The sequence below is a fragment of the Artemia franciscana genome, chromosome 3 (assembly GCF_032884065.1).
Source record: "Artemia franciscana chromosome 3, ASM3288406v1, whole genome shotgun sequence".
Classification (NCBI taxonomy): domain Eukaryota; kingdom Metazoa; phylum Arthropoda; class Branchiopoda; order Anostraca; family Artemiidae; genus Artemia; species Artemia franciscana.
Window position 1 is genome coordinate 33382501 of NC_088865.1, and position 26395 is coordinate 33408895.

General features: G+C 37.3%; 1 protein-coding gene across 1 annotated transcript in view; it reads right to left on the reverse strand.

Annotated features, from left to right (window-relative positions):
- Window positions 1-26395, reverse strand: part of LOC136025193 (glycosyl hydrolase DigH-like) — a 34156-nt gene that overhangs the window by 5156 nt on the left and 2605 nt on the right. The window contains exons 2-4 of the mRNA XM_065700991.1: window positions 13403-13564; window positions 5335-5598; window positions 4165-4450 (exon numbers count right to left, since the gene is read on the reverse strand). Of these exons, the coding sequence (XP_065557063.1) occupies window positions 4165-4450; window positions 5335-5598; window positions 13403-13564 (712 nt within the window). The remainder of the gene's footprint in view (window positions 1-4164; window positions 4451-5334; window positions 5599-13402; window positions 13565-26395) is intronic.

Sequence of the window (26395 nt, forward strand, 5' to 3'; positions counted from 1 at the left end):
TTTGATGAAAATTTGTCTTGGAAAGAGCAAATTAATCAGGCTAGAGCAAAGTCTGCCCGTGGAGTTGGTATAATGTGCAGACTGAAAAACCTTCTTCCATATTACGCTCTTAAATCTCTTTACATTTTCCTTGTGCAATCCCATTTTGATTATGCATTTATTATTTTTTTGAACACTTTTAAAATTAATGTTACCCCTTTACAGATTATCCAAAATAAAGCAGTTCGTATCCTTAAACCTTTTCTGCCATCGCCATCAAACTTCCCCTTAAAATCCACAACAGAGACCCTTTTTTCACTTCATAATATTCTTCCTGTTCGGCAGAGTATCCAATTTTTAAGTGTTATGTTTAAGATTAAGCTTGAACGAGAAAAGCTCCCCAGATATTTTGCATCGATGGGTCTTATTTCTTCTCCTTCATCATCACAAGTTGAAACCCGTGGTGAATATAATCTGCGGACTCCTAAGGTAGTTACAGAGAGGTCGCGTTTTTGCCTGAGGTATTTGATTCCTCTACATTGGGAACGATTGAAAAATGAGATTGATTTGAATGTAAGCATAGATGCTATAAGACGGAAGTTGAAAAGAGTGCTGATTGAAAGTTATAAATCTAAATAATATGAAAAAATTTTTTTTTTTCTTTTAAGGATGTTTATTATTTTTTAAGTATTGGATTGGTCTCCGGGGTTCGCCCATGAGGCCTCCAGATGTCTTATGACTCACTTGGTTTTAAGTTGTAAATTTAATTGTGTCTCAGGATGGTGCGCGGAGGATGGAAGTGGTATCGTACGGCACGGGATTTGTTTTTTATTTATTTCTGCCAAGATTGGTTAAGAGAAGTATTTATTTTTAATTTTTGTGCATGTTTAGTGTTTATTAAAGGTAGCTCAATTGCATTCGAGCTATACTCTCAGCCTTGAGTTACCTAATATTTTGTATATATTGGTTATAATAAAAGAACCTTGAACCTTGAACCTTAATCACAAAATATTTTACATTTTAATGAAATTTGTTTTCAACACTCCTCCCAGCTCTCTGATAAATATACCGTATGTTGGGCCCAAAACCTCTTTGGTCAAAAGTATATAAACCCTGTATCCAGCTCTGTCTCGTTTTCAACATCCTCCCAGTCCTTTGCTAAAAAGAAGGTACGCTCGCTTCATACCCTCTTTTCTCAAAGTTTATGCAATCTGTATAAGACACTTGAGTCAGCCCTTACGACCCATCTCTAAACTTCATAATTAAAGAGTGCCCGTGCATCGGCTTTGAATCCCTTCTGTCAACGGTGCACAAGCACTGTTTTCAATCCCCTTTGGTCAACAATACATACAATTTTTTCTGACCCATTTGATCCTTCTAAGGGGTCACCAGTAAGACCCCTCCCTTCCCGGTGTCCTTAACCCCGTTGAATTGGTTGGGTTTAAGTATAAGGCCGTTGGCCGTTCCTTATCTAGGAAGACCGAGAAAAGATAAAAAAAATATTTGAAAACATCTTTACTTTATTCTGGTAATAATAATAGTAACAGTAATTATAATAGAACAATACAAGTTTGATCACAGGGAGGTTGAGCGCAACAGTAACACCCAACACAAATGGAACTTAACCTAAATATGAGAGGGGCCAGCATACCTACAAATCTTGTTCTTTATGATGAGTTCCAGCTTGCGCTTTAAGGAAAGCCGTGTTTACTTTAAACTCTACCCTTTACCTCAGTCCTTCAAAAATAAATATACTCTTGTAAATTTACTTGATTTATTAAATAAAAAAAACAAGTTTTTTTTAAACTGAAAGTAAGGAGCGACATCAAAACTTAAAACGAACAGAAATTACTCCGTATATGAAAGGGGCTGATCCCTCCTCAAAGCCCCGCTCTTTGCGCCAAGTTTTGACCCTTTCTCTCAAATCTAGTTTTTAAAACAGTGAAAAACTTTAGTTTTTTTTATTTAATTTCAGAACGTTTTTGATTTAATGCATGTTTTGACTTTGGCTCACCGCATATGAATATTTAGAACGAAATTTGCATTTTTTTTTTTTTTGGCTAAATGGCTTTTTCTTAGTTTTGATCGGACGATTTTGAGAAAAAAGGAGTGGCGTAGGAGGTTAATTTGCCCTTCAATCTTTTGGTTACTTAAAAAGGCAACTAGAACTTTTAATTTCTTACGAACGTTTTTATTAATAAAAAATATACTTAACTTCCGAATTAACTTTCGTAACGAACTTCTATATTCGTATATATTTATTGCGTATATGAGGGGGTTTGCCCTCCTTTTAATACCTTGCTCTTTACACTATAGCTTAAATTTTGTCCCAATTCTTTAGGTATGACCCCTGAATCACAAAGGCCGTAGAAGAAATAGTTTAAATTACTAAAAATACTTTAGCGTAAGGAGCAATTATTTAGGAGGAGATGAACCCCTCATATGCGTGATCATTTCCGTTCGTTTTGTTTTAATGCTGCTCCTTACTTTCAGTTGAAAAAACTTTTTCATATTTATCTTTTCATTGTTTTTTGTTTTAAATAATATTAGAAAATACTGCGCCCCTTTCATGGAAATTCTCTCCTCCATGGAAAGACACTCCCATGTAGCCCCCTCCTCTCAACCCCCTCCCTATACAAGAAAAATTCCCCTGAAAACGTCTGTACACTTCCCAATAACCATTGCTATATGTAAACACTGGTCAAAGTTTGTAACTTGTAGCCCCTCTCCCGAGGACTGTGAGGGAGTAAGTTTTCCCCAAAGATATAGTTATTAGATTTTTCGACTATGCTGAACAAAATGGCTATCTCAGAATTTTGACTCGTTGACTTTGGGAAAAAATGAGCATGGGAGGGGGTCTAGGTGCTCTCCAATATTTTTGATTACTTAAAAGGGCACTAGAACTTTTAATTTTTGGTAGAATGAGTCCTTCCGCAACATTCTAGGACCACTGGGTCGATACGATCACCCCTGGGAAAAAAATAAACACGCACCCGTGATCGGTCTTCTGGCAAAAAAAAATACGGAATCCCACATTATTGTAGAAAGGAGCTTGACAATTCTACAGTAAGGTTCTCTAATACGCTGAGTGCGATTGTGTGATTTTAGTTAAGATTCTGTGACTTTTAAGGGGTGTTCCCTCCTATTTTCCAAAATAAGATAAATTTTCTCAGGATCGTAACATTTGATAAGTAAGACTAAATTTGATGAAACTTGTATATTTAAAATCAGCATTAAAATGCGATTCTTTTGATGTAACTATTGGTATCAAAATTCCATTTTTTAGAGTTTCGGTTACTATTGAGCTGGGTCCTTCCTTACTACAGTTCGTTACCATGAACTGTTTGAAAAGGCTGACTGAAAAATGAGGTGTACCCAGACTGTCAAAATAGCTTAATACCCAGCTGCATCCAGCCAGAATTACTGTACCCAGGCTTCTAAAAATAGGTTATACAGAGTAATATCTCAGAAACAGTTAGAGGGATTGTGTTAGAACCCACAGAAAGCATTAAGAGGGAGGCTAAAGTGACCTCAAATTCAATGTTTGAGGGAGGGGTAAGAAATCCAGAATATTTTACTCTCCAATACATTTCTTCACCCGTAAAAGGATCGATAATTCCTTTTTTTGAAAAGCTTGAAACTTATATGCCTAAGTTCTTTGGCCCTTTGTTCGATGCCCACGAAAAAGGCCCTTGAAAACAACTCTTTTTGCCCAAAGGAAGGACGCGCGTATTTTTTCGAATATACTCTCTTAATATTTTTCTTTTGCCAGGGTCAAAAGGAATTACTAGACTTGGCATGTTTTGATCGTCCTAGCCAAAAATATTAAAGGATTCGTGACACTTAAAAACGGGCCATGCGTTTTCCCGTCTCTAGTCTACTTGGAAATTACGCTAAATGGATTATCCCTGGCTGATTAGTTACCTGGGACCTAACCCCAATTAATCACAAATGCCATTTACCGAGGAACTTTTAACTGGAGAGGGTAGAGGTAGAAAAATATAAGGAGTTTCGTTACGGCAAGGTTGTTATTAAAAAGCTCTATTAACGATGCTTACCTATAAGATGCTTCAATAGCATATTTTTGGTTTTGTTAAAAATTAAATAGTATACAAAGTACTCAGTATTAATACAACATTCCGAGTTTGAGCTGAAAATAAGTTTTATTGAACCACAAATTCTTACCGGCTGCTTTGACCCATTGAGTCAACTGAGCTGAACCCACTAGGCAAAGCAAAATGATCGTCATACTGAATTCCATCTATATCATAATTGGCAACAATGTCTCTAGATATACCAACAAGAAAATCTCTGACTGGCTGCAGGGATATATCCATGAAAACAAAGTCACCAGTGCCATCAGTATTGTATACCGGTTGCCCGTTAACCATATTGTAGAGAAGCCAGCCATTGGCACTAGCTGTGTTTGCAAACTGATTGGATGGTGCAGAGCCATAACAGGCCATACTACCTGAAAAGTCAGTCGAGGTTTATGACATGTTAGTTTTCAGGGTGTAATTTATTCTTATGGTAAATAAGTTAAATAAAAAACGACAAACATACAGAGCAGCAGAATCTAGTTGCCTTGGAAAATAGTTCGGTACCCGACAAAATTTGTTCCAAGACAAATATCTTTCACTGACCTAAAAAAACAAAACATAAAAATTTAAAATTTTTCTTTCAGTCAATTCATGTCGCCTCCTTTAATTGACTTTCAACCTAAATTCATCCAGCCAATTTCACCCAGTTTTGCACTAAGTTCACGCAAAGTTGTCAGCAAAGTTTAACATTTCTACCTTTGTATTAAAGTGTACAGTGCTCTCTTTAAAAATGGCCTATTTGCATAATTTGGCACCCACGTCCTTGAAAGTGCACAGATCATGTCAACACTCATACAGGCCCGTTTTATATCTTTTTGTAATTTTGATTAGAATGGCAATCTTGAAACTTCAATCAGAGGCCATTTTGGTCAATCATCAACATTTTATTTATAACTATCACAAAAAACTGGACAGAAAGCCCAGAAAAATACAGAGTAAAAATCAAGAAAAGAAAATGGAGATATCTAAAGGCAAAGTGGGTGCAGAAAGGGTGGCTTGGCGCCCTCCAAGCAGTTTTGTCACTAAAAAAGGATACTAAATTTCAGCATTTATGATCAAGTAATTCAAATTTCATTTCCTATAATTATAAGTTATGTATAATTAGACCTTGGGAGTAAAAGGGGAGACACATTACTCTTAATAAGTGAACACTAGCGTGTTTTTTTCTTTTTATCAGTGAGATTTTTTTCCTAGAGAAGAAATGTCATCTAATGCGCTATGAAGCAAAAAATAGTCTTAGATTATAAAACCATACCGTATTCGAACCAAGCGTATAATTCAAGTCCATACTGACGAGCTGATTGGACAGCCCAGGCAAGACGATCATTTCCAAACTGAACACCAGCTGCTTGTGCTGTGGCAGAGTTGGCAAAAATCACACCATTAGCCCATACATTGAAAAGCACACGTTTTACACCTTTTTCTTTGAGGGCTGCAAAACCTTGATCAACATCAGCTTGAGATCCAGAGAACCGATATTGACTTACCCATGTCCCATAGACGTCGAAGCAGAAATCATCTTAAAAATAAATCGTATTAGTTATTGTTCAATGCTGCTGATAGTACTACTAAAAATTAGCTCTAGCTACAGGTCACCTAAGGTCAACATAACTGCTTACGCTCCTCCTCCACCCAAATCTGTTCAATTTTAACCCTTTACTCCATCCCATGTAGATCAAATGATCTTTAAATTCTGTCTTATGACCTCTTCTTACCCCGTACTGGGACAAAGTCCTTTTCATTTGGACCCGTATAGATGATTAAAAATAATGTTTATTGAAAATCTATCTTCCAGCATCCATAAATTGTGACCTAACCACCTTAATTTTTCTTTCATTATAATCCTAAAAAGTGGGATGAAATTACGCTTTTCTCACACAGCTTGATGTTCGGTCAGTAAAACGAGTGCAAATAACCATCGCCGAAAATTTCTCCAGAAATAATCTAAACAATCTTCCCCAGCCTTTTCAAACCAACAAAGTTTCAAGGCCATGCTTGATCCCTTTAATTAACATAGCTTCTAATATACTAGCCTTGGTTCGTCACATATCTTTTTATTCTTCCAGTCTTTTCTTAACTGCAAAAAAAACCTCAACCTTGGCTATTCTACTTTTTACATCTTCACTGCATCTACTATCATTACTAATATTACTACCCAGGTAGATGAAGCTATCCATTTGATCGATTTTCTCGTTACCTAATATCAATTCCTCACTTTCATTAATTCCTAGTCTAAGCGTTTTGATATTAACTTTCACTCCTTATTCTTGTACCCTGAACTCTCAACATTTCTAAAAATTCATTTCTTTTGCTAATATTTTTTTTATCTAAGGTAGTCAAATCATCTGTATGATCAGATAGTTTGTCTTAATGAACTGTAAATAAGGAGTGACTCGGCCTAATAGTAGCCGAAACTCTAAAACACAGAATCTTGATAGCAATAAAAGCAGGAAAGGACGCAGGACCAAACTTTTTTGGTCACTTAAAAGGGCACTAGAACTTTTGATTTCCGTTCAAATGAGTCCCCTTCCAATCTTCTAAGACCATTTGTTTGACACGATTGCCCATGGGACGAACAAAGCAAAAAATAACAAAAAAACATGCATTTTGATCTTTCATCTGGCAAAAAATACGAAGATTCCACATTTTAAATATGGGAGCTTTAAAACTCTACAATAGGTTACTCTGATACGCTGACTCTGATGTTTCAATTTTCCATCTTCAACAGTCAAGGTTTCTTGACTTTTGGGGGATGTTTTCTCCCTATTTTGAAAATCAGAAAAATTTTCTCAAGCTCGTAAATGTTGATGGGTAACTTTTAATTTAGAGGGGAGATTCCGCCACGGCCTGAAAAATGATCACTAATTAACAAAAAATAAGTTTTATCAAATGTAAGTGTGCTAAGGAGTGTTTTTTAGGTGGAACCATCCGCAAGAAATTTTCTGCGGGGGGAGGGGGCAATCCACACCGATGATGGAAATGTCCGGGGTATTTTCCCAGGGGGAACGATTTTTCTTGGGATTAATTTCCATGGAGGAATGTTGATGGGAGAATATTCCATGGAGGAGGAGGTGGATTTCCACAGATTGATTGAATAAACAATCTGAAATTAAATTAAAAAACGAGTTTTTTCTCCCGAAAGTAAGGAGCAAAATTAAAACTTAAAGCGAACAGAAGTTATTCCATAAATGATGGTGGGCTAACCCGTCCTCAATACTTGGCTCTTTACGCTAAAGTTTGACCTTTGGTCCCAATTATTTAAGAATGATTCCTCAACCCAAGAGCCGTTTAATTAAAATCAGAAGCTTTTTTTAAAAGTACTAAAAATTTTAGTTTAAAGATAGGGGCATTGAGGGAGGACAGCTCCCCTCATATACAGAATAATTTTTGTTCGTTTAGGTTTTCAGTAATAAATTTTTTTTCTAACTTTAAAAAGTCTAGGCAAAACCTTCCATTTGATATTATATTCTTTCATAGTCTTTGCCGTTTGATTCCCCACTATAAATCTTAAATACTAAAAACCAATGAGATTGTTGACAATGGAAAAACTAAAATAGTCCGCCCTGCTTCCCAGAGGCTGAAAACAATAAAGATTGAAAATGAAAGTAAAAAATTTAACAAAGAATAACAAAACAGGACAACGTTAAACAGAGACATTTCAATCAAAAGTGCTACTTTAGGAAATTTTGTGCCGAAAAGTGACATTTTGGCAGCAAAAGCAGCAAATTCGAATCGAAAACAAGAAGAACAGTGAAGGCAAATCAACCGAAAAATTATGAAAACCCTCGTTATATCATCTCACTATTTTGGCCACGTGCTTCCTGTTGAAGGTGCTTTTTTGATAAGATCCCTTTTCTTTAATTCTTCTAAAATTGCAAAAAAGTTAACTTTTTATAGGAGATATATATAAGACATAAACTTAAGAAAGAAAAATTCTGTGAGCCGAGTATACAAGACCCCTAGAAATTAGGCAAAGAAATAAGGCTATCAAATTTTTCTTTGGAAGAAAATGACGATATTTTTCGCCTCTGATTTCCCAAATGGAATTCAGTTCTAAATAAAATTTCATATTGAATTATAATCTACAGTGAATTTGCATTAGATACACAATATAAATTATAGAATAGCAAATATCTCAATTAGACGATGAATATACATAAATATCCACAGGAAAATATAACCAAGCAGTTAAATTATGCTCTCCTATAGTTAAACTTCAATACTATTGACATTATAATTAACATCTTACTTAATGGAAATTATGGGGCAATTGGAAAAGCCTGGAAATTAAGTGAAGCTCAGGGCTCATACAGAGCCTCTACATGCCTACTAAATGCTATGGTAACATTCCATGGAGGCCCCTGTAATATGTGATGGCTTTGCTCGTTTTAAATTTAACCACTCTTCTGCCCCCCTTCTAAAAACAAACTTCATACGGCTAATGTATATTCGGAGTCATCTAGAACTCGAAATTATCTATTATCGATCTTGAGATCGAAACTCTCTATCTCTTCTAGATTCTCAGGGTGTAGCTATAAAAAAGTTAATCTCGTCGATACAAAATTTTAAGTTTTGCCTTTTAATGAAATTGTTAAGTTTGATCAAATTACTTCAAATACGGTTACACATAAAGCCCTGAACAAGATTGAGACCAGCCTGACTACGATCTAAGTCAATAGCGGGGAACAGGTTCTTTTGGATGCTTTCATCGACACGTATACCAGAAGCGGTTGTCAAACCCAAATGTGCCAACCACGAAAATGAACTTGGGGGGGGATTTTTATTAATGAATATAGTCAAAAAAAATTTTAAATGTATTTTCTCCCTTGTTCTAAAAAATTGTCGTGCCTTCGTATTAAAATGTATAATTACTGTAAAAATTTCTACCTTTGTGTTAAAATGTACAATGCTCTCTTTTAAAACGGGCTATTTGCATATTTTTTTCCAATTTTTTGAAATGAAGAAAAAACTATATATAGACAAAAATATACTATTCAAAAGTAAAGATACATTTTAAGAATATAAAGTAAAGATATACATTGAAACCACTATTCCCTGTGGAGGCTGGAAAAGACACTAATATTTTCCACCATACTTCAAACAGAAGCAAAGTCTAGTGGTTGTGCTGATGACAAGTCATTTAGAGACCCTTTTCCTCCCTCTTTCTCCCTAAAAGAGGTGGAATTGGTCCAGCAGTCTGAAGAGGTAAAATTAGGGCATTAAATGCTACTTCTAAGTAAATGTGACTTAGTTTTGATAACCGTTTTTGGTTCGAATCCAGAAAAATAGAATTTAGGCACCTATCTTCGCCCAGGGAGGTCATATCTTTCCCTGACCCCTCGGCACAACTAGGATTCTCGCTGGTATGTTCCAAACATTATTCCTTACCTATCTATTTTGCCTAAATATATCATTTTATGCACGTAATGGCGTTAATGGTCCTAAATAAACAGCGAAGTGGGCTCTATTTACTATTTTTTTTCTTTTCACCACGGCACTGTGCATGGAAGGGCTTATCGTAAAAATTTCTGAAGAGGTCGTTTGACTTGAAATTGAAATTTCTAGTGCCCTTTTTAAGAACTAAGAGTAACTGGAGGATGACAAGCCCATCTCTCCCGCCCCCATTTTCTCGAAAGTCATCCGATCGAAAATTTGCAATAGCCATTTTGTTTGGCATAATGGAAAGATCCGATAACTGTGTCTTTGGGGATGCCACGCCCCTCTCCCCATAGCCCCTGGGGAAAGAGCTGTAAGCAATGCAATTTATCCGTTGTTTACAGATAGTATTTGTTATTGGGAAAGAGGGGTATGTTTGGTCCTTGGTCTCCAAAAAAGCTAAGGTTGTTCAGGTAAATCTTTCTGGGAATGCTGAGGAAAATGTCGTACTAAACAAAAACACACTATGTGTATGCTGGTTGTAAAAAGAGTGTATCTCCAGAACGGCTTAGAGTATTACCTTGGAGCTCTCTGGGCATGATGGAGGAGTTGTTCGATTTACCAAAATGCAATATACGTACACTACTACTACTACCACTACTGCTACAACTACTTCAGCTGCGACTACTGCTAAGAACAACAAATCCCCGTATGCTGATCAATGGTTTGCGTAGCGTAGGTACCATGTCTATCTCCTGATCCTCTGCCAAAGGCCGGGACTGCAGTGCGTGGTTGGGGGCAAATCATCCGACGCTTGCCGTGTTTCCCCCGAAAGCTCTCTAGCTAGTTATTTAGAGCAGAGTCGACTCTGGCTGAGCTTTCAGACTTACATCGCTGACTCCCGGATAAACGATCTTCCGGATAATGAACCACTGTCCTCACTGATAAATGATCTTCAGTCTGGCACTCTAACCACTCTTAGACTACTACTAAGGTTAAGAGCATTAAGGTAAAAATTTCAGGAACTGTTAGGGGAAGCTGAAGTAGATCAAAACACAATAAGTGCACACAGGTTGTCAAAGGGGCGTATCAGCAATATCTTGGAAGCAGCTTAGAGCATTAAGCTGGAACTTATAGGTTATATTGAGAGGAACGTTTAACTATACCAAAGGCACAATGTTAATGGTACTGCTACTACTACTTCTATTGCTGTTACTGCTACTACTACTACTACTGCTAGTGCTACTGATGCTAATGCGACTGCTACTATTTTTACTAAAATTAAGGATGCTAAGGTGAAAACTTCAAGGAATGTTGAGGGGAGTGTTGAACTAAATCAAAACACACTTGTGCATGCAGGTTATCAAAGGCCGTATCAGCAATATTTCACGAACGACTTAGAGTATTAAGTCAAAAATTACAGGAATGTTGAGAGGGATGTTGGAATAACAAAAGATACTATGTGGATGCTACTACTGTTTCTACTACTATCATTGCTACTGCTACAACTACTATTGCTTCTTGTAAGACTACTACAAAATCTAAGGGCATTAAAGCAAATATTTCGGGGAGTGTTGGGAGGATGTTGAACAAACTATGTGCATTTAAGTTGTCAAGAAGGTGTATCGGTAATATCCCAAAAATGGCGTAGATATATAAGTTGAAACATTCAGGGCATGTTGAGAGGGATGCTGAGGTAACCAAAATGCACTATATGCATATTACTACTACAAATTGTTGTTACTCCTCCTCCTCCTCCTACTACTACTGCTACTGCCACTAATTCAAAGGCTAAGCCTATCAAGGTAGAACTTACAAGGGATGTTAAGGGGGATGCCGAATTAAACCAAAACACACAATATGCATACAGTTTGTCATAAAGGTGTAGAGGGAACTCGTTCAAACAGAAAATAAAAGCTATAGAACTTTTTAAAGTGACCAAAAAGATTTTGTCACGGGAAAGTGCTCCTTTCTGCCATTTTATCGCAACAAATTAAGATTTTTCCCTATGAAGAACGAAATTGCTATCGATAATAAATTCTGAGATACCCAGTGAATTTAAAAGTAGCAAAAAACTACATATTGACCTTCCCAGTGTCAGAGAAAGTAATGCCGCTCGATTGCACATTCGATCCTGAAAGATCATGCAGTCAATAAAGGTAAAGATACTTCAGACTATGAACCTTACTAATATACGTCTAGTAGGCGACACCCAAATCTTTTATGAACAGGGCTTGATGCATTTTTGAAAACTATTTTGGAAAACTTTTTGAAACTTTTCTGCTTAAACAATTTGTTGCTTATTTGGAATAAGGAGCTCTGGCAATTTTAAATTTGCTTGATTCTTACTTAGAGTTTGACTTGTTGTATTTAAATAACATTGGGAAAAAAATGTCCCTTAAATGTGCTTCAGACAAGAAAAACTTCTGATATACACCTACTGGACACATTCTCGATTGCAATTGGTGAGCCGGTATGACGTCACGTAGTTATCGGCAGGTGTGGTCACGTATGACGGTACAGAAGGCGGCTCCCCAATGTTTTTGGCCAGTCAGATAAAAATTTGAGTTGGTAAAATAGTGACGCGAAGCGCCACTATTTTACTGTGTTTGTTTCCGTATAAATTTTTTTTGGCATTCGTATTGAATCTCTAAAAAGAATCTCGCACTTTCGAAAGGCAGAGCATGCTAGCTTAGTGCTACTATTTTGACAAGAATCACAGTTATTCATTCAGGTTAATAAGCCAAATGGTTTATTAAATAAAAATTCATTTACTGGACAATTGACAGGAAATAAATACCAGCAACTGACTACCTAGTGAACTAAAACAAACAACAAAAAGCATGGATTTATCTAAATTAGCCAAATGGGTAATATAATATGGGAAATAATTTTCTAGCTTACGGTAGGCAAAAAAAACCTTAAGAAGTAGAAACTTCTAGACTATTGTAGAGTATTGTAGATTTCTAGAATAGTCTAACCACTCTTTAAAAAGTAAAAGTATTAAAGTTAGTGACAACAACTGCTAAAATTAAGAAGTGTTCCAAAAGTTGTGTCTTTTAACATACAGTTTTGGGCATGGCATCATCAATATATTCCTTGGTTCATGATTGTAAATTATACGAGCTCGTATACATTAAACTGAAGACGATAAAATTACACAGGTTTGCAAATAATAAATTCAGATGAAATTTGTTCAGATCAAAGCCTTCGGTCTATTCTTAGCTGGACATAGTAAAGAACTAACCCAAGGGAGTTAGGCAGTAGAGGCGCTCAATTTTGACATCATACACAAAACAACATCATCTTGTATGCGAAGATGCAGTTTTTTGTACAAAAATAGATCTAATCTTTAACATTGTGTTTTGCGAATTACAAAAGGCACCAGATATGGCAATAACCTTCAAAATGAGTCATTAAACAACTATCTCTCTGATCGCTAGTAATGGAGGAAAAAAAGAAGAAAAAAATCCAGGTTTTTTTTCTGGAAAACAGAAAATTATGTAATAAAATCTTTTGGGTATTTTTCTTCGTTTTCATCAAGTTAAAATCTGTCAGACTATGTATAAATGTCTCATGCAGCTTTTACTCGCAGATTTGTGTTCTAACATGGATCTTCTATGAATTGAAATATTCTAACGCTACAAAAAATGTGTAGTTGAATGAACAATTTAAATAACAAACGTTTGCATCTATAGAACAAAAACCCTAGAGTGTTAATTCTATTAGAAGCAAACTTAAGCTTTTAGCCTTAGCGAATCAGAATTGTTTTGTGGCATAAAATGCCAGGAAAAGAAACTTTACTTTCCTTTTTCTTTTTGTCAGAAAAAGCACTAACAATTTTATTTAAATAATTTTACTCTTTTAATTCTATGGCCACTGGTTGGATATTAGCACATTCTGTTATTTGAACTTCAAACAAGGAATAAAAATTCAACTATTCTCACCAGAGCAGACATTGTTTCTGAAACAGCAAGTCTCAGCTGGGGCCTGGTCACATAGTGTCGACTCAGTGATTTGAGCGCTATAAGCACAACAACCATTCCTGACGCATGTACCATAAGCCGCAAGTCCTGGATCATAATACGAACTGCAACCTACATCCGCACCTGAGGAACAAATATACGACACATTATGCTGTCTGTAAAAACAAAAATAAGGACCAAGAACAAAGATAAACGAAAAGACTTATAAAATAAATAATTTATAAATGCACATTGGTTTTCATGATCAGGTCGCTCAGGGGTCTGATCGAAAAGTTAACTTTTTATTTTTCGAATAAAATTCCTGAAATAGCATCAAAAATGGTAAAGCTTGAAATTTAAAAAATTATATTCCGATTATTTATTTTACAAACGAAAAAGTATGATCGACGTCTTATGTTACCAATAGGCATGCTTACAGTAATAAAACCGAAGTAATAGTTTTTACGAGGCAAAACAAGGACTATAAAGGGGTCTAGAGTAACAGTGATAAGAATAAGTGCATTTCTCTAAGGAATATAAAAAATTCAAACAACTAAAAAATTACCCACTATAGGAAAAACAAAGGAAAGTAAACGGTGCTCATCATTGTTTCTTCAAGATCGTTTTATCTTTTGCCCTTCCGTAGTAATTCCTAAGAATAGATGAAAAAAAATCAGATAATTTAAAGCGTTTGGAACGATTTTGATGCATCTTGCAAATTTGTCTACTTAAGGTAAATATATTTTGTTTATTGATTCTGAAGAAAATTTATGTCTGATGGAAAAACGTTTTTATAGGAAAGAAAATACCGTAATTTATAGCGTTTTTGAAATAATTTTGACCCATGCTGGAAATTTGTCAATATAAGATATATCTTTTAGACATTGACCCTGTAGGATTTTTATTTTAAGGTTCTCCACACAAATTTACAGATTTTACTGGATCATCATTCAATGCTAGATGATGGAAACTCGTTTCATAAGAATCCAAGGCAACGGTAAGACTGACTGAGCTTTTGTTCGGGAAATTCAAAACGCAATCCATGAGCATCGAGCAAGTTTAATTGTCCACCACTCTGGAAGCCTTCAAGACCGGTTGAGAGTGGGGCTACTCAGGAGAAGTGAAAGTAATAATACCAACCGGTTTTTTACTTATTAAGACATGGATATCAAAGTAGTGTTGCACACGTTGGAATTTTGAAGAGGGGTATCTGATTTTGTATACGCCGATTCAAATAAAATATAAAATGTTGTACTGTTAATCCTATTCCTTGAATATTCAGCGCCTGTGCATGACCTTAGCAGGAATTTGCTTGGCTATATACTGTTTTCAATCTGGCTGTCAAGAAAGGAGGGTTCTGAACAGATTGCTTTCCTTGTCCAAGAGCAATCTCCGATGAATTATGTATGCTTATATCCATTACAATAGGCTTGGAAGTGCCTTTGTACTCATGAGGAAACGGACATAAGAGTCGTGGTGCACACATTAGTGTTTGAATATTCCTTAAATATTCAATGCCTATGTATAAACTTTGCAGGAATTGGAATAACTATATAGACTTTTGAATATGCCTTCTTTATGACCTTCAGAAACTTTATGGAGCTAAAGATGAATTCTTCAGAGAAAGAAAAATTACTTTTTTGCTGTAAAATCAATGTGACCGTAAATGATTATGATCCAAGTGTCTCCTGGACTTCACCACTCTTGGTGACTTACGAATACATTTATATCCTCAAAAGTGAGATCTAAAGTATATTCCACCACTTGGCGATGCTTTTGAACCCCCTTTATGCACATCTATCTCCGGCTAGACATTTTTTTTTACAAGTTTACCGACCAAAGCTTCAATTTATAGATCTCCTATTGTTTGGCTGAACATTTCAGGACAATGGGTCAGGCTAGGTGTGTTCTTAAGGTGTGACTCTTAAGGCAATTCTAAATCGTAGGGTACCTGAGTACTGTTCATATAAGAGCCGTAGAAAGAATAGTTCATTTGGAGGAAGTAGACTCCTCGTAATTTATTATAATAATAATTTATATTTATATATAGTATATATTATATATTATATAATATATACTTGGCTGTAGTGAGAAATGCTTCATGCTTCTTCTTTGTTTTATAATTGAATCTTACAGTTCGGTAACTTTTGAAGTTTATTATTTCTATAATTTAGATTCATATGGTAAACTTAAAATGCTGAGCTAGTATCGTTTAAAGTTTGTCTGTTAATAAGTGCACAAAAAGACATTTTAGGTTCAGTTCGGCAAAAAAATATATTCATCTTCCAGGCCATGTATGTAAATTCCCGGGTTTATTTATAGTGGTATTTCTAGAGTTTCAGAGGTAAGCTGTCCGCTAATCTCTCAATATTAGAGCATTGGGTCGGTTTTTTTTTAAAGGCATGAAGACGATAAAACTGAAAAGTTCAAGGCAATCCGTGAAAAGCCTAACCGTTAGTTGATGAAACTCGTAATCATTTGCATTTGCTTAACCGTTTACTCCATAAAGTTTGTTAGAATTATTACGCTGGAAATTGCTAGGAGTATCAAGAGCCCAAGCACAAACAGTGTTGAGTACTCTTAAAAATATTTTACCTAATGATATTTTAACTGGTTCGGGGAAAAAAAATTCATAAAAGCATTAATATTTGCCAAGAGTTAGGGAATCACTTTTCCAGGATCAGTCCTGCTGTTATGATTGAAATTGACGAAAAGATGGCTGATCCTTCTTTTTATCATTATCTAGAAAAATGGTCCTTATAATCCGTTCAATTTAGCACCAGTATCTGCTAAAGAAGTAAGAAACATTAAATATGGCATAAAAAGTGGTGGGGCTGGCAGTAAGTTAGTTTCAGCGAGGTAAAGTATCTACTGTCAGTCGCATTAACGGTTTACGTTTCTTCAATAAACGTATATTTCAAAGAAGATGAGTTTCTATTGTGTTTTAAAACGTCCAAATTACTCCACAGGTAGTAGTAATGAGCTAGGAAAGTAAAGACCAATCTCAGTATTGTCCTTTACGTCCAGAGTAATATTGAAAACAATTTCAAGCGTTTTGCTGTGAAATTGTACGAATATCTTGAACAACGCACTGTATTGCGTCCATAACAATTTGGATTCTGTGATGGCTGAACTCCAGAGAAAGCTGTAATTTATTTAACAAGCATTTGAAACTAAATTATTGATTTTAAACGAAAGGTTTGTGCTATTTCTTAGATATTATTAAGGCTTTTTGACACCACAAGCCATGAACTTTTGCTTAACAAGTTAAGGGATACGGGAACCAGTCCTTAATTCTTAGAAAGCATCTTATCAGATCGATACTTTCGATCTTTCGAGATACTTTCGATCTTTCGAGATTCTTTTGAGATTTTTACTCCTTTCGAGATTATTATCAAGTACCTCCGTATTGATAATAATCTGTCTTCAAAGATGCGTGCTAAATATGGTTTACCCAAAGGTTCAGTCCTTGGACATCAGCTTTTTTGTAATTTTTTAAATGATTGATGAAACTGTTTTAGTTATATAATAGTAACTTCTGAGAATCTAGCCCTGGGAACGAAAAAGTATTTGTTCTAATGTTTGTTTACTACATGGCCTTATTTGCGAAGCAAAGAGCAAAAGAACAATGATAAGACTTGGAGTGCGATCATTTAACCATATTTTTACTCAGATGGATTGCCAGACGCACTGTATTCCAATTACTTGTGATTTATTCTAGCAGTGAACTGATTAAACATCGGAAGTCAGGTATCTATACCGCATTTTTCTAATGATTGCCCTTGAGCTTTGTTGATGGTGATAGCTAATCAAATATTCCCTGTGTCCCCATCGTCATTTATATATCCCCCCACTTTGCCCCCTCCCGGCGTCCCCGTTGTAGTTGTGTCCATGTGTCCCGGTCGTCATTTATATTCCCTGTGCCCCGGTCTGTAATTTCTCTTTGAGTGTCCCGGTCGTCATTTATATTCCCTGTGTCCCGGTGTATTGATCTTGATTTTCAATTTGGGCACCAAACGACGTCATTTGGAAACATGAGTTATATTTTCTGATGTTTGATAAGAAAAACGCTTAGATTCTGACGTATTTCCAGTACGCAAAGTCTTCAATGGCTCTGGTGGTGCAGCCAGTTGAGGAAGTTTAACTTTTCCTGAGGCGCAACACATTCCCATTGTTTCAGCATTAAATTTCAAGGTCTTGCAATAGGGACAAATTTTAGACATAGTCCCGATTTGAACACATCTACTCAAGCTATAATCATCGACTGGGTTGTACTTGAATGCCAGGCGGGAATTTTCACGTTGCTCTTGTGATTCCTCGGCAAGCTTTCTTTTAGCATTATCTCTTTGAGCCTCCAGCCTGTTTTCACGTTTTTCTTGTGACTCCTCGACACGCTTTCCTTTAGCATTATCTATTTGAGCCGCGAGCCTGTTTTCACGTTGTTCTTATGATTCCTCGACACGCTTTCGTTTCTTACTTTCTCTATTAGCCGCAAGCTTTTTGGCATTAACTCTTTGAGCAGCTTCTCGGCTGTTTCTTCTGTCATTGTAGGATTTATACTGAAATTTCTCTTTGAATCGCCCCCTTATATACTTATGATGACGTCATATATAAAGCCTTATATACTTATAATGACGTCATATGCGTCATTATAAGGATTGAGCATTATGCCGTCATGAAGTTGTTTGTCGACTGACGTCATGTTTGTTGACTGACGAAATTACAAACCGGGACACCGGGACACAAATGACGACCGGGACACCGGGAATATAAATGATGACCGGGACGCTCAAAGAGAAATTACAGACTGGGACACCGGGACACAAATAACGACGGGGACACAGGGAATATAAATGACAAACGGGACACAGGGACACAACTACAACGGGGACGCCGAGGAGCACAGGGGGATATATAAATGACGACGGGGACACGGGGAATGTTCGATTAGCAATCACCATCAACAAAGCTCAAGGGCAATCATTGGAAAAATGAGGTATAGATCTGAATACGGATTGTTTTTCCTATGGACAATTATATGTTGCACGTTCAAGAGTCGGTAAACCTGACAATCTATTTCTATGCACAGACAATGGGACAGCGATGAATGTTGTATATTCGCAAGATATAAATATATAAGGCTTTGTATATGACGTCATTATAAGATGACACTACAGACCGGGATACCGGGACACAAATGGCGACCGGGACACAGGGAATATAAATGACGACCGGGACACTCAAAGAGAAATTATAGACCGGGATACCGCGACACAAATGACGACCGGGACACCGGGAATATAAATGACGACCGTGTCACTCAAAGAGAAATTACAGACTGGGAAACCGATATACAAATGACGACCGGGACACAGGGAATATAAATGACGACCGAGACACAGGGACACAACTACAACGGAGACTCTGGGGGGCACAGGGGGGATATATAAATGACGACAGGGACAGGGAATGTTCGATTAGCAACCACCATTAACAAAACTAAAGGGCAATCATTGGAATAATGAGGTAAAGATCTGTATACGGATTGTTTTTCCCATGGAAATTTTGCATGTTAAAGTGTCGGTAAACCTGACAATCTATTTATATGTACAGACAATGGGATAGCGAAGAATGTTGTATATTCGCAAGTTTTACGTAGTTAAAAAATATATATATCTATCTATATTCACAGGTGGGACACAGGGACATAACTACAATGGTGCGTAACGACTTACGCGCGGGGGGGGGGCTTGGGGTTGGCACGAAGCGCCCCCATCAACTAGGTGTTGGGGAAGCACCAATAGCTAGTACATAAAAATAAGTTGTTCGTGTTGACTGACGTCATGCATGTTTGTTGACTGACGTCATTATAAGGATTGAGCATTATGCCGTCATGAAGTTGTTTGTGAAATTACAGAGCGGGATACCGGGACACAAATGACGACCGGGACACCAGGACACAGGGAATATAAATGACGACCGGGACACTCAAAGAGAAATTACAGACTGGGACACCGGGACACAAATAACGACCGGGACACAGGGAATATAAATGACGGCCGGGACACAACTACAACGGGGACGCCGGGGGGCACAGGGGGATATATAAATGACGACCGGGACACAGGGAATGTTCGATTAGCAATCACCATCAACAAAGCTCAAGGGCAATCATAAGAATAATGAGGTATAGATCTGAATACGGATTGTTTTTCCCATGAACAACCGGGACACAGGGAATATAAATGACGACCGGGACACTCAAAGAGAAATTACAGACCGGGACACCGGGACACAAATGATGACCGGGACACAGGGAATATAAATGATGACCGGGACACTCAAAGAAAAATTACAGACTGGGACACCGGGACACAGGGAATATAAATGACGACCGGGACACAGGGACACAACTACAACGGGGACGCCGGGGGACACAGGGGGGATATATAAATGACGACGGGGACACAGGGAATGTTCGATTAGCAATCACCATCAACAAAGCACAAGTGCAATCATTAGAATAATGAGGTATAGACCTGAATACGGATTGTTTTTTCCATGGACAATTATATGTTGCATGTTCAAGAGTCGGTAAACCTGACAATCTATTTATATGCACAGACAATGGGACAGCGAAGAATGTTGTATATTCGCAAGTTTTACGTAGTTAAACAAGAGCTAAGAGCTCATATGGCACTTGTGACGAGGCAAGAAGAGCTAAGAGCCAAGAGATCATATGGTATGAGCTCTAGCAAAATTCTATAAATCAATAGATTGATTTAAAAAGGAAAATAAGAGGCTTAATGCCGGTCAAGATTTAAAATAAGAGCTCTGAGTCACAAAGTCCTTCTAAATATCAAAATTCATTAAGATCCGATCACCCACTCGTAAGTTATAAATACCTAATTTTTTCTAATTTTTCCTCTCCCTTTTGCCCCCCAGATGGTTGAATCTTGGAAAACGACTTTATCAAGTCAAATTGTGAAGCTCCCTGACACGCCTACCAATTTTCATCGTTTTAGCACGTCCAGAAGCACCAAACTCGCCAAATCACTGAACCCCTCCCCTCAACTCCCCAAAAAAAGAAGCGAATCCAGTATGGTTCAGTCAATCACGTATCAAGGACATTTGTTTATTCTATCCACCAAGCTTCATCCCGATTCCTACACTCCAAGTGTTTTTCCAAGATTTCCCCCTCCAACTCCCCCCAATGTCAAAAGATCTGGTCGGGATTTGAAATAAGAGCTCTGAGACATGAATTCCTTCTAAATATCAAATTTCATTACGATCCGATCACCTGTTCGTAAAATAAAAATACCCCAATTTTCACGTTTTCCAAGAATTCCGGTTTCCCCCTCCAACTCCCCTGAATGTCACAGGATCTGATCGGTATTTAAAATTAGAGCTTTAAAGCGCAAGATCCTTCTAAATATCAAATTTGATTAAGATCTGGTCACCTTTCGTAAGTTACAAATGCCTCAATTTTCAAAATTACCTCCCCCCCCCAACTCCACCAAAGAGAGCAGATCCGGTCCGGTTATGTCAGTCACGTATCTTAGACAGGTTTTGATTCTTCCCATCCAGTTTCATCCTGATCTCACCTCTTAAGTATTTTCTAAGATTTCTGGTTCCCCTCAACTGCCCCCCTCCAATTGCGCTGGATCCGGTTGAGATTTAAAATAAGAGATCTGAGTTACGAGATCCTTCTAAATATGAAGTTTCATGAAGATCCGATCACTCCTTCGTAAGTTAAAAATACGTCATTTTTTCTTATTTTTCAGAATTACCCCCCCCCCCTGCAATTGAGCGGATCCGTTCCAATTATGTAAATCACGTATGCAAGACTCCTGCTTATTTTTCCAACCAAGTTTCATCCCTATCCCTCCAATCTAAGCGTTTTCCATCATTTTAGGTTTCCCCACCCCAAACTTCCCCCAATGTCACCAGATCCGGTCAGGATTTAAAATAAGAGCTTTGAGACACGATATCCTTCTAATATCAAATTTCATGGAGATCCAATCACCCGTTCGTAAGTTAAAAATTCCTCCTTTTTTCTAATTTTTCAGAATTAACCCCCTCCCCCAACTACCCAGAAGAGAGCGGATCCGTTCTGGTTATGTCAATCAAGTATCTAGGACTCGTGTTTTTTCCCCACCAAGTTTCATCCCGATCCCTCCACTCTAAGTGTTTTCCAAGTTTTAGGTTTCCCCCTCCCAACTCCCCCCCCCAATGTCACCAGATCCGGTCGGGTTTAAAATAAGAGCTCTGAGCCACGATATCCTTCTAAATATCAAATTTCATTGAGATCCGATCACCCGTTCGTTAGTTAAAAATACCTCATTTTTTTCAATTTTTCAGAAATACTCCCCCCCAACTACCCCAAAGAGAGCGGATCCGTTCCGTTTATGTCAATCATCTATCTAGGACTTGTGTTTAATTTTCCCACCATGTTTCATCCCGATCCCTCCACTCTAAGTGTTTTCCAAGTTTTAGGTTTCCCCCTCCCAACTCCCCGCCCCCATTACCAGATCCGGTCGGGATTTAAAATAAGAGCTCTAAGACACGATATCCTTCTAAACATCAAATTTCATTGAGATCCGATCACCCGTTCGTAAGTTGAAAATACCTCATTTTTCTAATTTTTAAGAATTACTCCCCCCCCCAAAACTACCCCAAAGAGAACGAATCAGTTCTGATTATGTCAATCATGTATCTGGGACTTGCGCTTATTTTTCCCATCAAGTTTCATCCCGATCCCTCCATTCTAAGTGTTTTCCAAGATTTTAGGTTTCCCCCCTCCAACTCCCCCCAACGTCATCAGACCCGGTCGGGATTTAAAATAAGAGCTCTGAGACACAATATCATTCCAAACATCAAATTTCATTAAGATCCAATCACCCGCTCATAAGTTAAAAATACTTAATTTTTTCTATTTTTTCCGAATTAACCACCCCCCCCCCAGATGGTCAAATCGGGAAAATTTAATCAGGTCCGGTCCCTGATGCGCTTGCCAAATTTCATCGTCCTAGCTTACCTGGAAGTGCCTAAAGTAGCAAAACCGGGACTTTAGGTTTCCCCCCTCCAACTCCCCCCAATGTCATCAGGTCCTGTCGGGATTTAAAATAATAGCTCTGAGACACAATATCATTCTAAACATCAAATTTCATTAAGATCCAATCACCCGCTTCTAAGTTAAAAATACTTCATTTTTTCTATTTTTTGCGTATTAACCGGGCCCCCACTCCCCCCCCCCCCAGATGGTCAAATCGGGAAAACGACTATTTCTAATTTAATCTGGTCCGGACCCTGATACGCTTGCCAAATTTCATCGTCCTAGCTTACCTGGAAGTGCCTAAAGTAGCAAAACCGGGACCGACAGACAGACCGACAGAATTGGCGATTGCTATATGTCACTTGGTTAATACCAAGTGCCATAAAAACACACACACACACATATATATATATATATATATATATATATATATATATATATATATATATATATATATATATATATATATATATATATATATATATATATATATATATATATATATATATATATATATGAATTAAGTATATCAGTATGAATTAAGTATCTGAACTAAAAGGAACTAGCTTATGAACCTAATCGGATTACTTTTTGTACTGTATTGTGATTGCGCAATTAACTTGGGGACTTAATTGTGAGGGATTGCTCACTTCATACACAGTGAGTTATTATTAGTGTATAATTGAATATATTGGTGTTATCGCTGATTAAAAACTGTGATTAAGTTTGTGAATCTGCAGTATCTCGTCGGAATAAATGACGGGGAAAAAGCCCCTAAGGCTACCACCCGAGAAGGATACTCCCACTGAAACCCTTAGCCGGTCGCCATTCCAGCCTACCTATAAAACTCTTCCTAGAACCCCCCCAACTACGCGATCCAAAACTGTTAGCCACTTGTCAGGAATTCAGGCCTTAGCCGAAACTAACTCTAATGAAAGAGGTGAGACGCCTGGCAAAAAGAGGAAAAAGGATGAAACTCGTTCACCAACGATAGTGCAACCCCTCTCTTCAAGTGTCCCAGAAACAAGTGCTAACGATCACCCCAATTATTATACTGTCTCAATCAAGAAAACCAATGGCCAACCCTTTTCAAAAGATCGAATAATGCAAATTAGGAAAGCTGTCTTTCTGATCACCAAGGTGAATTTTGAACTTGTTTTCAAGCGGGACGAGTCTATTGATATTTACTTTACGTCTTCTCAGGCGGCAGACCATGTCCTGTCAAAATCCAAAGAAATAATTCTTGATGGCTCAAAAATTTTAGCCACAAAAAAAGATGTGGAAAAGTTACACAAGTATGTGCTGTATGGTGTTGATACCAGTGTAAAAGTGGAGGAAATACAAACTGAACTAATAGATTCTTCAGGTCTTCTCATCAATCCTTCAACTGCTATAAGGCTAAGTTTAAACAAAGAAGGTTTTCTTCACCCTAGCCGTTCAATCCTCATTTGCTGCAAAGTTGAGCTAAGCGGAGAAATATTCTTGTACGGTATGTCTCTTTTTTACAAGATTTATAAGCCTAAGCCCCTACAATGCTCCACTTGTCTAGCCCACGGCCACAGCAAAAAACACTGCAAACAGTCCCATCCGTCTTGCCTTAAGTGTGGGAAAACAGGCCACGCAATTAGTGAATGCCCTGAGTCAGAACCTTTCTGCAGAAATTGTAACCGGAAGGGACACACAACCCTCCAAAAACAATCTTGCCCAGCTCACCAAAAGCGAGTTGTAATCCTTAGAACATCTGATAAAATGAACCTACCCTACTCAGTTGTAGCTGCAAGAATCCCTTGGCAACCCACACCCCATCAGCCCAGTAGAAGCCAAGCAACAGTTGCTGTAGCAGATGCAAAGACAGTATCATTTCCAAAAGAGGCAAATAATGTTCATACTCAAGGTTCTAGTCATTCCCCCCATCCCTTACCTAAGTTTACTTCAACATCCTGCCCTCCAAAAGATTCATCTAAAAATAGCCAAGAATGGCAAAGGCTTGCAACTTATCTCACAGTCAGTCACTTAATTGAGGTTAGTAATGAAGCTGAGGAAACCAAAAATACTCTCAAGAAGAAAGCTATCACTAAACTCCTAGGTGATGACATATTAGAAACAGCTATGGCTCAATTTTCCTCCATGAAAAAGGACATAGATTCCACATCAAAGCTAGTTAAGTCTGTAGACTCAACTGCAAATCAAATCAATGCAGGCTCTGAAATTGCCACAACCCCCAAGACGGTAATCGATGCCACTGCCCTAGTCAAAGGCAAGAAATCTAAGAAAAAAACGTCAAACTTTCCATCCCAGTCCAAAATTACCACCAATGATATTTCGTCGGCTGAAGAAGATTTCCAATATCAAGGAGATGATGAAACTCAGACCACAATGGATGTTTAAATGTGCACCGTACAAGATTTTACGTTTCTCACGAATTTATCACTGTGTAATAATGTTGTTTTTAACTATTACGATGACCAAAATAATTTGCCCACCAGCCCCTTAGCTAGCCCCGATAGCCCTTTAAACCAAATTAACTGTGAATATCTCGACACTTTTGATTTTGTAAAAAATGTGAAACCTAAGCTAATGGAAGAGACCAAACTTAATGTAATTTGCTTTAACATCAGAAGTATACGGGATAAGTGGGCTAATTTTAAAGACTTAGTTTTAATTAATGGTTACTGCCCTTTCGACGTAATTGGAATAACGGAAACATGGCTTTCAGAAATTGATGATAAGAGTGAATTTTCCCTCCCTGGTTTTCAAGCTATTCATATTGAAAGAAAATTAACCAAGTCCTCTGGCGGCATTTCTCTTTACATCCGGTCAAGTCTGAAATTCACCAGGCTATTAGACTGTGAATCCTTATTCTCGCAACCTATAAATAATAGATGCATTTATTCAATAATCGTAGACATAAGTGTTGACGAGAATTCTCTTATTTTTTCATTATTTTATAAGCCCCCCTCATTTCCGACCCCTTTCTTTTGTAACCTATTTGATGATTTTTCTAGTTTTATTAATTTACCACAAAAGAAGGCAATAGTTTTTGGGGACTTCAATTGTAATTTACTAAATGTTAGCAATAATAATGATTGTGATACCTTTTTTGAAACATTCACCTCAAGTGGTCTTCTTCCCACAATCCTTTTTCCTACTAGAGTTGATCCTGTGAGGTCTACAGCTACTGTAATTGACAACATTTTTGTATCCACTTCCCTGGGAAACCACCTGTCCTCCAAAATAATATTTTCTGACCTGTCAGATCACTTTCCAATCTATCTCTCGCTACCCTCCCTACCAACTACTCAGCCCTCTAGAACTAAAACCCCTACGTATAATAGAATATATAATACTGTGAATATGAACAGGTTCACGGATCGTTTGAAATCCTTTGACTGGTCCAAGGTTTTGGATTGTCAGGATGTTAATTCAGCCACAAATGGTTTTACACAAGGACTGAGTGATCTTATCAGTTCAACCTTTCCAGTTCGTAAATCAAACCGAAAAACTAGCCATATACGCCCCTGGATGTCAAATAGCCTGATAATCTCTTCATATCGAAAAAATGACCTATATAAGTTAGCTTGCAAAACCAGTAACGTTATTGACCTGACTAATTATAAAAAATACAAAAATTTATATACCAAACTTGTCCGGGAAGCAAAAAAAATTATTATTATTCGAAAATCTCTCATTGCAAAGGGAACTTGCAAAAAATTTGGTCAACAATAAATGAAATTCTTTCAAAAAAAAAGAAGTTCAAGATCTTTACCTCTTAACCTTCAGGACATCAGTGGCAGATTAATTGACCCAAGTTCAGTACCGGATGCTTTTAATAATTATTTCACTAATATTCCAAATGCTAACTCCTGTTCCTTCTCCCAGTCAGTTCAACCTAGCAAGAATCCTGGATCTATGTTTTTCTC